Source organism: Nesoenas mayeri, assembly GCF_963082525.1.
Source record: "Nesoenas mayeri genome assembly, chromosome: 7".
NCBI lineage: Eukaryota > Metazoa > Chordata > Aves > Columbiformes > Columbidae > Nesoenas > Nesoenas mayeri.
In genome coordinates, this window is record NC_137551.1 from 26467676 (window position 1) to 26482084 (window position 14409).

Below are 14409 nucleotides of genomic sequence, written 5' to 3' on the forward strand. Positions count from 1 at the left end.
GGCATGTGTATCGTTCACCTGAAGAAGAAATTAACTGGCTTCTGACGGTTTGGGTTTGTTTCTTGGTGGTGGTGGGCTTTTTTGTTTCAGATTTACTATTTTAGTATCATTAGGCTAATTCGCACCAATGACCTTTCTGTAAAAAGGTAGGATGTCAATCAGGTTTTGATTTGTTTTGATTTTTTTTTACACAGATGCATATGGACTGTTTGGGTTATGCTATGGGAGAATTTAAAAGAAAACAACGGTTGCAGGAGCACAAGGCCACTGATATTGTGATCCAGAGCAAACGCGTGTCTGGAAGCCAGACTTTAGCAAGGAGAAAGCAAACACTTGGCCTCCTCTCTTTTCTTCAGCCTGTAACCTTGCTGCAGAGAAATGTGTGACAGAGGTAGAGCAGCGTGGGTCACCCTGTCCTCGGGCAGCCCTGCTACAGCCAGGGGAGTGTTTGCTTTATCTGCCAGTGGAATAACAAGCACTAATGGAAACTGTAGCAGCTGGGATAAGATAGTACTCAGAAAGGCAGGTTATGGTGATCAGCATTACTTCCCACGATAAGGCTGAAATTAGTTAATTTTGGGGCATCAAACTATCTGAAATAAAGCATGCTTATGCACACAAGGGGAGGGCACGCGTTGCCCTTTTACCTAAGGGGGAGGCCCTACAGATGCCATGCAGGTGGGTGAGCGAGACAGCAGTGTATTAAAGGTATCTGCCCTTGGAATGGCAAAATTGCCTGGCACGCAAGTATGTTGCTGAAATTTAGAAACTGGCTTTGATTCTAGGTGCCACCAGTGCTTTTAATGCTTAAGCAAAGTGCGAACTGCGTAATGTCACAGCTGATGCTGAAACACGACACTGGGACGTCGCTTCCTCCCAGAGCTGCTGCCCGGCCCGTTGGCGGCCGCCAGATGAGCTGAGCCCAGCAGGAAATATTTGGGTAACCAGTGCTAGGCAGAGAAATAATAACCATTAGTTGTATTTAGAGTCCAATTGTTGTAGCATTTCAAACAACTTTCTGGTGCTCTCCCCGTTTTGTGGTTACAGAAAATAGCTGCAGAGAGGGAAAGGCAGCAGGATGGAGGAGCTGGTGATGGGAGGCATTGAATTTTTACCCTGTATGATTGGATCAAACCAACTCTATTTGTACCTGGAAGCCTACATCTGTGAGCGCTCTGCTTTATGTATATCATGCTTTCTCTGGGCTCTCCTTTTTGAGGCAATCCTAAAAGCTCTCTTCTCCAGCTGGCAGAGCAACAAAGTGTGTGGCCTTTTGGGGAGCTTTTCTTCCTGGTTAAGATGTGGGCCAAAGCAGAACAGGGGAGAGATTAGGCTTTAAGGTCTTGGTATTTCCTGCTGTTCACATACATGGGTAAATACAGCTTGAAACTGCAGTTAACAGTACACTATGCTCGTTTATTTTTCCTTATTTTTGTTTACTCATCCTTTCAAAATAGAGGTGAATTTATGTTTTTCTTCCAAGTACTTGGAAAGATCCTAAGCAACACAGTAGTTCAAGTCAGAAAAGACAAGCTTGTGTTTACGATGAGGTTTTCTGAAGTGATTTTTTTTCCCTAAAGTTGCATGTTTAAAAAGTTTTAACTGTTAATGTTAAGAGCTGATAGCTCTCTTAGAGTTTTGTCTAATGATTTAAAAATGATGCATTTGATATTGTTGTGCTGTGATCTTTTAAGTGCTTGTGGTATCAAGCTTTCTTAGTAGTTAAACTTGTGGTTTCCTTTAGTTCTTTGCTTTGGCTGTATGAAGATATATATAGATGATCTTTCGTGCTCTTCATTTTGGAAAAGGAGAAGACTTCTGTCTTTTTGCTAGGCAGACCATGCTGTGTGGAAGGGCTTTCCTCATCTTTGTGCCAGGCTCTAACCACAAGCTCTGATAACAGAAATCCTGTAAAACTCTAGGTACTATACAGCCCATTGGGTTAACTGTCAGACTTTTAATTTTGGGAGTACCGTATTGTGACTCACGTGTATTTTCTAAGAGGAAGAGGATTCAGTGAAACCCCAGTTTGTGTACTGCAACCCCAGTCATCCCTGCAGCCCAGAACCCACCTATTGATGGGATGCAGGTGCCATGGCAGGGCCTGGAGTGAAGTCCAGGGATAACAGTAGAAAAGTGCTTGAGGCTTTACATATGTTGGGCATTTTGAGGACATTTCTTTGCTTCAGTATAACCTATGCTCAGCAGTGTAACATTATCCAACCATAATAATCCAGCAGGATACTTAAAAAGAGGCAGCTGCTGATGTCTCTTTGTTTTCCTAAAGGATTTCCCAGAAAATCTGTTCCTCTCAAGAAGGGTACAGGCCATACAGGAGTGGTGCTCTGCTGGAAACAGAAACTTAATTCTCAGAACTCTTATAATAAAAGAACCTCTTTCCTGTAAAATGAGCTGAAGAAAACAAGACTGCTGTATTTTGGGGGCTTTTCTAAATTTGTTCAAGATGTAAACTTAAGCTCAGAAAAGACCAATGAACTTCAGAAAGATCTGCCCAGGCTGTATGAATAACAGATCTCCTGGCAAACTCTTACATGATGAGAAAGCCATTTTAACCAATTGTGTACCTCTTGTCAGGTTAACTACCTGCACTGCTCTTGAAGAAAGAGCCGAGTGTCTTTGAGCAATTGGGTGCCCATTTGACACCAGTTTCTGAGCAAAGTGTGGTTTTTAGGTTCATAAGAAAAGTAACAGAGGTTAACATCAAAATACTTCCTAATTTTCAGGGATGCCACCACTTCAAGTTACTTGCATCTGTACGTGTGTGATTACCTATCACATGTGCTGTCTATTCACGTCGCTGTGGGTTTTTCCCACGGTCGGCATGTGAGAGACTGGATTTTATCTGAACAGCAGCATTTTGTGGAGCGGCACTTGTGAGAGTGCAAAAGGGGCAAAAGGCCATGACCCTTCTTGGGTTTTGTCTTCTTGCTCATGGTGAGGTGATGTGATTTCGGCTGATCCCTGACCCGCTCCTCCTGCTGCAGACTTCTATCTTAGGTGTATCCTGGTGATGAAATGCCATGTAACCACCCTCATCTTAAGTGGGTTCTCTCTTTTTGTGGTTGGTGCTTTTTAAACACATCTGCAGGCTGAGATCAGGCTTGATGTGCAGGGGGGCTTGCTTCTGCCATAGTTGAGTCCAGCAGTGGCAGTGCTGCATCCCAAATAGTTGCTCCATGTATATAAATATCCTCCTCTTTGAAGACTTCTAAGTTTAAATGGTCTGCTGTATAATTGCCTGTTACCTAAGACCCTGATGAAAAAAAATCCCGCTCCTGGTACCCCAGAGGGTTGTTTGGAGCAGTGTTATCCCATGAAATCTACAGCCAATAGTAGAGTAAGGAAGAAGAAAACCTTAAAATCAATGCCAGTCACCCCAGAACTAGTGCTGTTAGCTTTGGCAAATCCTGTCTCAACAAAGAAGCCAGCTGCCATTTTGGCACCGAGACAGACAGACTTGGCATCAGCCCCTCTGGCACAAAAAAAAACGCTTCGTGGGAGCTGGCACCAACACTGTGAAACAAGGGTAAGGCCCAAGGGAAATGCCAAGCAGACATGAGATGAGCACTAAAAATAGTGAGTTGCTGTCATTTGGAGAGAAAACAAATAGCACTTCTAAGAGCGGGGCATCTAAGATCTCCATCAAGGTTGTGCTGGTAAGCAGTGTTGGGACAGTGCTGTCTCCTATGATGATGTGACCAAAGGACACACACAGGCTGTATTTTTGGTACTCACATGGTGCAAGACTCTAAAACTAGTACAGATGCTCACCGTCTTGATTCCACCTTTGGGGGATCTTGTTACTGTCTGTGGGCTCTGCCTCCTTCCCTGTCTGGAGCAGGTCATCTCCTCTTGAGCCCTTACTAAAGGTCCTGTTTGCATACACAGGCATAAGGAAAACAAGAGCTGTAGTGCCAAAAAGCAAAGAGCCAAGCTGGTGTCCTTGTACCACCCCAGACACACTAGCCCCCCTGGAGACAGTCTTGTCAAATGTTTAACAGCTGAACCCCCCCTCCCTCCTCCTCCTCCTCCCCCTCCCAGCAGGCCCGGAGAAAGCTGAGTAGGCTTTCCAGTGACTTCATTGCCACTCCAGACTAAAGCTGAAGCCTGACATTGGTGCCCAAAACCTGGGAACACTAAAGGGACAGAACTGACCCTGTCTCCACTGAAGCAGTTAGTGTCACCTCTGAGTAGGGCAATTCCAGCTCTTTAGTTCCTCTCTGCCTCAGTGGTGAAGAACTTTAAAGCTTTTTAAGACCTCTAGGCTTGAATCACAGGCCTGAGTTTTGGAGCAGTAGTCATACAGAATGGGTGATGCAAATAGTCTTCGGCATTACGATTACATTGGCTTGGCCACAGCTCTGCTGCTGTGAAGAAAAGCGTGCTGGGCCTGCGGCTATCACTTTCTTGTCCTTGGGGAAAAAGCAATGGGAAACGTCACTGAGGGCTGGAAATTTCAAGCTACACTTGGCAAAAACTATTTTGGTCTCAGAAAAGGAACCCGGACTTTTCATTGACATCACTCTTCCTACCAGCTCAACAGCAGAGTAGGTAGGAGTGGATGCGTCCTTTTTCGTCTCCTCTGTCAGATGGGATTGGAGAGGACTCCTCTTGGGTATCTCCTCCACATCTACCCCATGTCTGCTCCCTGCCTTTTCTTGAGTGCCCTTCTTATGATAGCATAATACAGAAAGCAGCTTCAGAGAAGGGATTGCTTTCTGTACAGAAGTGCAAAGACAAGTGCTTTACTGTTGGTATTTTTTCACCCAAGCGTGAAAAGTGAAGAGTAGGAGAGGCTCCCGATGAAATACCAGGTGACAGAGTGGGGAGTGGTTTCCTCTGCAATGCCCTCTTCTTTGGTTCGGGACTCACACATGGCTTTCAGGTGGAGGATGTAGCACATATTTGCACTTGTCCGCTTGGCTGACAATTGCTGTTCAAGATTCAGCTGGGATCAAGACTCAGTTGGAATCAAGCACGAGCCATTGCCATTGGGGATCTCTGCAATTCTGAGGACGTTTTTAAGTGCGCAGTCTCTTCCTCCCTGGTTAACCAGTTACTTGGAGACAAAGACAGGTGACAGCAATGAGGCTGAAATGCACTCACCCTATTTACTTCCTTTGGCTTAGTAAGCTGCAAAAGTTTTTGCACTTTTAAACCACTGAGCTGGCAGAAGTGGCGACGGGCTGCAGGGAAGAGGGACCTGCCCAAGGACAGATTCTAACCACTGCAAGCCCTTGTGATTCATTGCACATTAAAATTTATTGATCCGGCAGGCTGGTTGCAGCACTGGTTCACAAGCCAGTTCCAATATGTATGGTGTCTTCTCCTGCAGTTATTCTTTGCTCTCTCTAACAATGATTAAGTTGGTCTGGCCTGACAAACATTAAATGCAAATGACTTCAGTGTCCTTGCTTTGTCATTGAACTGCACAAAAATTGGGCGACCTCCTTTACCCCACTCCTAAATAATATACTAGTACAAGACACAGTGGGTCTGAAAGGTTTGTTTTGGACCATGTGTCCCCTAAGCAATATAGCAGATCCTCTAGGTCCTGCAGGTGCTGGGAAATTATCAGACTGACCTGTTCTGTTTGTCCTCTGGAATTTGTTGATGACATTCTCTGTGGGCAGTGCCAATGCTATACATTACATGAAACCAGGGCACCTGCTCCTCATATTGGAAAGTCACCGTGTTCTTGTAATGGTGCCGCTGGGGGGGACGTGGCCCCTTCACTCTTCAGGAATTGACAAGTGGGCAGATTGTGCCAGGTGGGTGCCCAGCCAGAAGTGGTTTCCAGGTGGATCTAGCGTTGCATCTCTGTTCCAGCATTGGTGATCTCCCAGTGTCTCATGCTGGTTTTGGTAGCAAACCAAGCCCCGTTAGAACACTTGCTGTTAAGGCAGATAGGGCTTGGTTGTTGCTGGATGTTGTCATATTCTAGGAAAACAGAGATCTGCTTTTACGCCTTTCTGTATGTTTCTTTCCCTTTATTCGTAGAGCCATCTCCAGGATGGCGAAAGACAAAGTCACCCTCATTCAGGTTGCTTCTTTCACACTTTGTTTCAAGTGCCTGGCAGACCTGTGTAGTCTCAGTTCTAGCACACGAGGCTGTGGGCCAACTATTGAAAGTGGTTTGCTGATGCTCCAGGGACGCTCCTGTTACCAACATGAAAATAAGTGTGCAGTGGGACAAATGCAACAGTCATTAGAGAAAATTGTTCCAGCTTTTTGGTCAACCTGTATATATATATATCTCTGCAGAACCATTGTATTAAAGTTTAATTGAGGGGATATTACACACCACTGTTCAGAATCTCTCCCTGCGTAGGTTTCTAATAGTGGAGCAATGGAGAGTAGTCTTGTGCCTCAAGCCCCATTTGAGCTGCACAACTTCAATTTTTTTTCTAGTCGTGTTGCCATAACTGGATCATCTAAAGGTCAAGCTGTCTCCTCAGGAGGTATCAAAATGGATATTGTATCTTGCTGGGTTACTAAACCCGCTTGCAAACATCTCCCATCAAACCTGGAAAGCAACTCTGAAATGGCCTGAACAACTTCGATCACCTACTTCAGTTGCATGCTAATATCTGAGGTTGCGAGGCTTGTGTCAGGCAAGCAGTCTCCTTTACTGACATCAAGTTTGGGGCAGATGGTGTGTTCAGGAGAGCAGTACTACAGACTGATAAAGCCTGGAGGACATTACTCCCTCTTTTTCAAAAGAAACTTGCTCAGCATTATCCTGTAGTGGGATCCACACCGACATGCCAAAAAAGGATGGTTGGTGGCTACCTAAACAAGCAAATTTTCAAAATAATGTAAATCCCATAATCTGTCCTGACATTAGCCCTGACTTTTTAGAGCCCTCAAGAGATTAATCTACAGAGAAACTGTAAAAACTGATGTTTGCTCTGTTTGTTATATCTCGGATAGACATACTTTTGTGTCATAGATGAATGGCCTTTGCAGATGTTAAACACCAGGTTTGTATAAAGGATGTGAAACCCATGCTAAGCCTGCCTTAGAGCTGCTCTTGCTTTCATTAAAATAATTATTATTTCAGCTCTGGTTCCCCCTAAGCGGAGAACAATAGAAAATTAGAAAGGTTTTGGAAATGGACAATGAGCAGCTGAAGGCTTTGGGAAAAGATTTTACTTTAAGAGGATAGGGAAGATTGATATCTTTTATAAGAAGATAGCTAACAGGTACAGAGTAATGAATGGGTGAGAAGACGGATGGGGACTTCTGTTCCCACCTGCTAATAATATGGAAGTCAGATTAGAAGGTGGTGAATTCATTCCTAATGAAAGGAACTATTTGTTCACAACCACCATCTATGAAACCCATTGCTGCAAGACAAAGGATTGGGGCAGGACTTATAACCTTAAGAAGAAAAAAAAAGAAGAGCGGTTAAAATTATACCAGCTGGAATATCCAAAGCAATTGCAAAGATTAGGAGAACCTCGGTGTTTTGCAAAGGCTCTCAGTGTGTTTATTAGGGTATTATAAGGGTATGAGCTTTTGGGTTTGCCCCTCTCCAGGGTTTTTCCCATAGGCAGCTACAGCACAGTCGGTGGAACGTGTTACAGGCCACTGTCACTCAAGAGGCTGCAAGAGAGGGTGGCCCCAGCTGCCTCAGCCCAATGTGGTAATGCCTACTTCCAAACTACCTTTCTTGTGTCAGTCTTCCCAAGGTTGCTAAATTCACACATAAATTAGGATGCTTTTGCTTTTCTGCTAAGTTACTGGCTTTGATAGTCCTTCACAACTTGTCTCAGATCTGGAATGACACTTTGTCTTTTGAGTACGTGCTGGGGGAGAGGTGGGTGGTTAATGTTAGATTCCTTCTGACAGTAGGGATTTAGAAATTGCTGCATTGGTTCAGCCCTGGGATCTGCCCAGTGCAGGGCTCTGGATAGCAACAGCCAAAATCAGATATTTCAAAGGACAGTGTGAGGCCACAGAACAGATTACTAAAACAGAAAGCTGCCCTTTTACATCATTGGTGTTTGTCCACAGAATTGGAAAAGCAAAGGTTAAGAGTTTGTTTGATCCAAGAGCACAAAAGCTGGAAAATCCCATTGCCTGGCTGATGTTAGTTAACGCTGATGTTTTGTATCCTCCAGGAAATTACTTACGTGCCTGTTTTCTCTTAGGAAAAACAGAGATGTGCTTACCTCAAATGGCAAGTTTATATGGTGGCTTTAAGTTGGTGTAAAAATAAGTAATACTAATGTATAGTCTTGCAGCCTAATTGTGCAGAGGCTATGCAGTGGGGTTCTCATTTGGGAAACACCCCTGGGCTGGGCTGGGTGGAGGCTGCAGCAGTGGTCACCCAGGGGTTTTGGCATGTGGAAAATGGGTGTCTTTTTCTGACACTGCTGCAAGCTATCTGGCTGGGGGGGGTCTGTTCTGGTTTGGTTTTAGTTTTAATATTTTTTGCTGGTGTTGCAAATTAGCATTTGTAAGAATTATGTGGTTTCTCCCTCTCTGTCTTCTGAAGTCCTGAAATTATTGTTGAAACTGCTACTAAAAAAGGGATTCTGTGAACTCTGTGACAAAAAAGTGTATTCTGTGAACTCTGTGAAAAAAAGAAGTGTATCCCTTCCCTTGTTAAATATTTTAATCTGTTGAGTTCCAAAAGCCAAAGAGGCCAAAAGCAAAGGGAGTTGCCCCTCTGTCAAATATCCGCAGAGCTGGTGCTGGGACACATGGGAGTGGCAGTGGTGTCCCAGTCACCCCCGACAGACGAGGACAGCTGCTGATTAAAGAGAAGCACGAAAAAAGAGGTTGCTGAACTTTCAAAGTGGAGGTAGAAAGGGAAGTTAAATTTAGATTACCTTCTGCAGTGTCATCTCTTACACTGCTGTGGAACTTGCTGTACTCCTTGCTTGGGAGAGGACAAACAAGACATGCCATCCTGGGCACCAGATGATAAATTTGTTTATAAGGCTTAATTGCCCCTTGGCATGAAAATGTCCAATGAGATCGAGCAGAATGAGAAACCTTCCATCAGGGCTAGATACGTTTTCCTTGGGGAGAGGTGGATTAAAATGTCTTCCCATCACCTGTCTGATTCTGAAGGGGCCCAATCCTGATCCTACTGAAATCAGGGGAGTTGTTGCTGTTTCTTTAGTGGGCCAAGAGTTGAACAGTGCTGTAAGAGTTGCTCAGAAAACATGGACCCATGGTGGTAGGCAGAAGGTGGCATGGGAGTGCTTTGGATCTGTGAAGACTTTACCCAGGACCCTGGGGTCTGGAGATACTTGGAAAAACCACGGTGGTTGCCCCTAGGGCTCCAGTGCTGTTCAGCAAGCAACATCAACCTTGCTTTCTCCTCAAAAACAGATTAAATGTCTATTTTTGCTTAGCAAGATTTAATCATCACTGAGGAGCTGTCGGCTCTTGCCAACGTTTTTAATGGATTCCCCTCCGCTTGCAGCACCCGGTCTGCAGGGAGGAGAGCGCTTCTGCTCCCGAGCTACCCGCTCGCACCCGGCAGCTGTCTCAAGCTTCAGGGCTTTGCCTCCTTCTTTTTTTTTGGTTGGTTGTTATTTTTTTCAGAACTGCCCGACCTGATGTCATTTCCCTCTCGCAAACAGCCCGGCTGGGCTGCGTCTGAGATATGTCACGGAGAGTGGGAGGAGGAGCAGGGGGAGCCAGCGAGTGCGTGCAGTGTCCCAGGACCCTGTTTACTTTGCATTCCCAGCCGAGGAAGCCCTGGTTTAAATAGGATCGGAGGATCGGGCTGCCTCAGCAGATGAGGAAATGGTCACTGGGGGGCTTTAAATTCCTGCCTTCCCATGCGCTGGTGCGGAGGATGAGCCTGCAGAATGCCTTTCCTCCTGGGTCTCAGACAGGTAACCGACTTTGGTGCGGTGGGAGCTGCTGGCTCAGGCGGAGGATGTGGCTGATTGCTTTTATTTTTATTCCCCCACCGCCAAGGAAATGATTTCCCAAAACGGAACTGTACAAACAGCCCTTCCCCACCCGTGGCGTTTGATCGAGGAGTGTGGTGGTGTGAGAGACGCTTTTTATTAGCAACGAAAGAGCACAACTGCGAGCCAGGCACAGAAACTCTGCTGTTGGTGTAGCCTTTGTGGTGGGGTGGCTCTTTGTGTCGTGCTCCTCTGCAGGTTTTATTTGGTTGGGTTTTAGAGTACTTTCCACAGTCCTTAATATGGAATTGTGTTTACTTAAAAACATGCCACACTTGGAACCCTCTTCTTGTGCAGGCAATATTTTGATTATTAAACTGTTTTGTTTTATTTTTTTTAAGACACTTTTATGTATATCATTTCTGACAAAGGTCACCAAACAGAAAATAGCAATGTGCTCTGACTCCCAGTTTGGTAACTTTTTAATTGTTCTGGGAGAGTTTGAGCTTGAACAAGAAACTTGGGATAATTTAATTGCTGGTAATGTCGAGTGGAATGAGAAACGGTAGCAACTGCCCAGCTGCTCCCCGCTGGAGGAGGTGCCAACTATGTGTTCCTAGGCTCGGGGAGAGCAAACCCTTTTTTTGGTCTGGGAGGCACATCCGTAGGGGAATCTAGCTGTGAACTCTTCCCAGCACTGCTGGGATCTGTAATCCGCAATAAATAGATATTGCATGATATCAGAGGGCTGCTTGCAGTTTCTGATTTAGAATTGAAACATTCAGGATCAGCCCGTAGCGTGTTTGAAGCTGCCTACTGCAGTTGTTTAGAAAGGAAGGCAGAAGGACTTCCAGCGCACTGCTGGGTCAACAGTGCTGGCTCTTTCTCCTTATCAGTTCAGTTTTTGGTGAAATGCAGCTCCCTGCACCCTCCCTTCCACCCTGCTGGACTGAAACAGTTTTACATAAGAAACTACCTCTAGCACAATGACCTTCTGTAATTGAATGCAATAGCTATAATAATAGTTCACTTGTTAGCACTCAGGGCAAAGAGACTTTCCCTAAAAAACCCAGAACTGAACCAAGGAGGGAAATTCGGGCGCGGAGGCTGAACGAATGCCTTGCGGTAACTCTCAACCTGCAGTGAAACAGCTGCCTTAAGTGTTGAGATTGCTTGAGTCTCATGAGTGTGCCTTCCTTTAAAGTTCCTACTTCTAAATTAATCTTTTTGTTTTAGAGAGGTGTTTGGGACAATTAGGGTGCTGCACAAGATGTAAAACCAGAAGTTAAGTGTAATTTGGCTTTATTTTTTCAAACTGCGAACATCTGGTTATCTCAGTGGGCTGGATGGTACTTTTTGCTCTGCTTGTAAGTTTTCAGCATTGATACAGAGGCATTTACAGGAAGCAGAAAAAGGTGTTGCCTCAAAACACAAGGGCAAAGCTCTCGACTATTTTTATCCACTGATGAAGGACATAGTGGGAAAGAGCTGCTTGTGGAGCTGCTTAAACTTTTCTTAGTTTTAACCATTTTGAGTTTTAACCATTCTTAGGCTTAACAAAAATCTATTAAATATTTGTAATTGTGTCGTTCATGCAGATAGTGTTCAGAAATTTCTTTTTCCGCTCCTAAAAGAGCAGGAAAGAAAAAAAAAGTTGTTAGTGAACAGTGCTATTTAATTAAAAATGTGGGAGGATTTTAAGAACATCTCGTCATCAGCATCTGCCTCTATTGTCTCCTGTGTTTGCACTGGGACTGCAAACACTTGGTTGTCTGGGGTGTCCTTTGCTGTTGTTGTTCCCACTCCACACGCAGGGTGCTGGTGCCGAGTGGGGTGCCCTCCCATGAGCTGTGTGGCTGGGACAAAAGGGTCGTGGTAAAGCCTTGGCTCCCCAGGACCGGCACCCCTTGCTCACCAAACTGCTGGTTCCCCTGGATCTGCCTTCCCTTCTCTGGGGACTGCTGGCATTGCAGCACACGGACAGCCAAACACATAGTAAAAATAGGGTGTTTGGTTTGGGGTGTGTGTGTTTGTTGGGTTTTTCTTTGGTTGTTGCACTGGGGATGATGTTTAAATGCCTCAAAAGCTAGGTCAGCTCTGTCTGGCGTCAGCGCTATGTGGGTGTTTAAAGCTCCTGTCCCAGGAAACATCATTGTAGAGGATCTCAGCTTTCAGTTTTAAGTAAGCATTTCCTCTTAGGGTTGCAGGTGGAAGCTTGAACACGGTCATCTAGTTCACTGCATAGATGTAAAAAAACAAAAACTAAAAGTTAAAATGTTGGATTCCTAACCTTTTCAGTTTTCATTTTAACTGCTTGAGATTTTTCAGTGTTGTAAACTGTTTGGTGGTTTAAAACAACAAAATGTGAGACAGCCTCCTCAAAGCTGTGATTTCCTAGAAGCATCTGTCTTTAATGTGGAAGGGCTGGGACTGCAGCTGGGAAGCTTCTAGCAAGGTGAGGGAGGTAAACAGCGTGGCACTCAGATCCCAGTGTGCAGTTCTGGGAGTCTGAACCGAAACTGCGATAAACAAAAATGAAACTTGCTCTTACTGAAGTAACACCAAGGGGTATGTGATCTGTGAAAGGACAGCGTTCCTTTGGAGTATTTCTGCAAGATAAATGGACGCAACAAACCAATTTGTTCCTCAGATGAAGGTTAATAAAACCTCGGAGGTTCTGCATCCACTGGGGGTGAAGATGGGTCTGCTGTGACTGATTAATCATGGTGATTTAAGTATAATTCTCCTGATGCTTGCATTAGTGAAGCAATAAATGTTGTGGATTAGAATTCCTATTTTGAAGACCTTTATTGTGCCTGAGACAGCTCAGAGGCATCATTTCTCCCGCACTTATTATACTTTAAGTATTTGGATGTTTGCATTTAACACATTGGGGTTTTTTTTGCACATTCTTAGGAAGAAATGTCCAGACTTGATGCATTTTTCTGGCCTCAGCTGTCTGTCGTAAGGCAGGCTTGCAGGAATTTATCCCCTGACATGCTGGCAGTGGCTGGCACCCGAGGTTCCAGTAACTCCCAGCAAGCAAAGCCGCTTTTATCTTTACCAATCTTATGTCCTTTTGTGAAATGGAATCCAACGTAAGCACAGCACTTGCTTAGATGGTGGTTTTTTGCTTTTATGTTCCAAAGGACTAGCAAATACAGTGTTTATGAAGAAGGGGCACGTCTAGGGGCTTTGGTGCACGCTCAGCTGGGTGGGCGTCAGTCCTGAGCTGCCCCGCTGGCCCAGGGTTCAGCTGCGGTTCCGCCTGTCCCTGCTGCAGTCCCGCTTGCTGCCCACTCTGAAAGGATCTAGTGATTTTTTTATTTAAGGTGAATTTTCATTAGGAACTGGGGGACAGCTGGCAAACCAGAAATTTCAGTGAACCCTATGTACAGCAAGATTGGGTATTCCAGCCTCATATTTTCAGTAGCAGTTTTAACTGACTACCACTCGAGTCTCTTATCTGACAGAGATGCTCATCTTCTTTGGTAGCTTTGTGTTTGCATTCTTGTGAGCTATTGCTGATGGGCTTGGCTAACCAACACTAGTGATAGTCTGATATGTGAGTTTGAGTAAAAGCCAACTCAAAAATAGTGGGTATCAAATACAGTTTTTTCTGTTGGTTGTTTCTAACGTATTTAAGATACTGACAGTCACTTCCATTCTGTTACTCTGGATGCTTAAAGAATATATATGCTTCAAATACTAATTGTGAGTTACTCGAAATACATATTTTTAATATATTTTTCTGGAGATTGTGTCACTTGCTTAAATCCATCCTGCTTTGTTGTTATGGGTGCAGCTGGGTACTGAAAGCGAGGGACTGCTGCCTGCCAGTAATGAGATTAGTGAAATAACTAGGTCAGGATTTTTTTATTTTAATTATTAAATAGATGCTTATTACCAAAGTCCTCTCTGATGGCCGCTAAACTAGAGGGTCTGGAACGGTCACAGGTTGAGCCTGAGTCCTGTTAAAACCAGCAGCATCTTGCCCTCCGGTGGATGCCAGTTTGGCAGTCTCCCCTCTGCCTGCTGCTGGGCTTTTCACTGTGTCCCACTGCTTGCACGCCTGTTATTCAGCTCCTTGCCCACCTCTGTCGTTCCATCATTAATCCTCATCCCTTCTGGTTCAAATAGTAATTTGCTACATAGTGCCTTGACAAATGCTGTACCGAAGTTTGGAGAGAATAGGCAATTAGACTAGGTCTGGGGAAAAAAAATGGGCTATCCTAGAAGGGAGGAATGGCACGTAACCTGCTGCCTGTAAATGCACATCACATTTCAAAGCGTCTTCCAGGGTGTCTGGGCATTACCAAGGTCAGGATGAACAGATACTCTTGCAGGTTGAATGACACAGAGGCCATATAAATGCAAGGGCGCTCATATTTAGAATAATGGAGGCTGAATTTCTGTGGAAAAAGAAGACAGAGCAAAAAGCTAAAATGGTTATTAGATCTCTGTGATATCAGCCACTGCTGGTTTGGGTTACCTGGTTAATGCTGGCTGA

The 14409-nt window shown here is 44.7% G+C and overlaps 1 protein-coding gene across 4 annotated transcripts in view; it reads left to right on the forward strand.

Annotated features, from left to right (window-relative positions):
- The window catches only part of WBP1L (WW domain binding protein 1 like), a gene marked incomplete at its 5' end in the record, with an annotated part of 59162 nt that overhangs the window by 24487 nt on the left and 20266 nt on the right, over positions 1–14409 (forward strand). For 2 of the 4 annotated variants that reach the window (XM_080347649.1, XM_080347650.1), the window contains one exon: positions 9586–9881. The exons of the other annotated variants lie outside the window; for them this stretch is intronic. In XM_080347649.1, coding sequence (XP_080203775.1) covers positions 9855–9881 — 27 coding nt within the window. The remainder of the gene's footprint in view (positions 1–9585; positions 9882–14409) is intronic. 4 annotated transcript variants of the gene reach the window in all.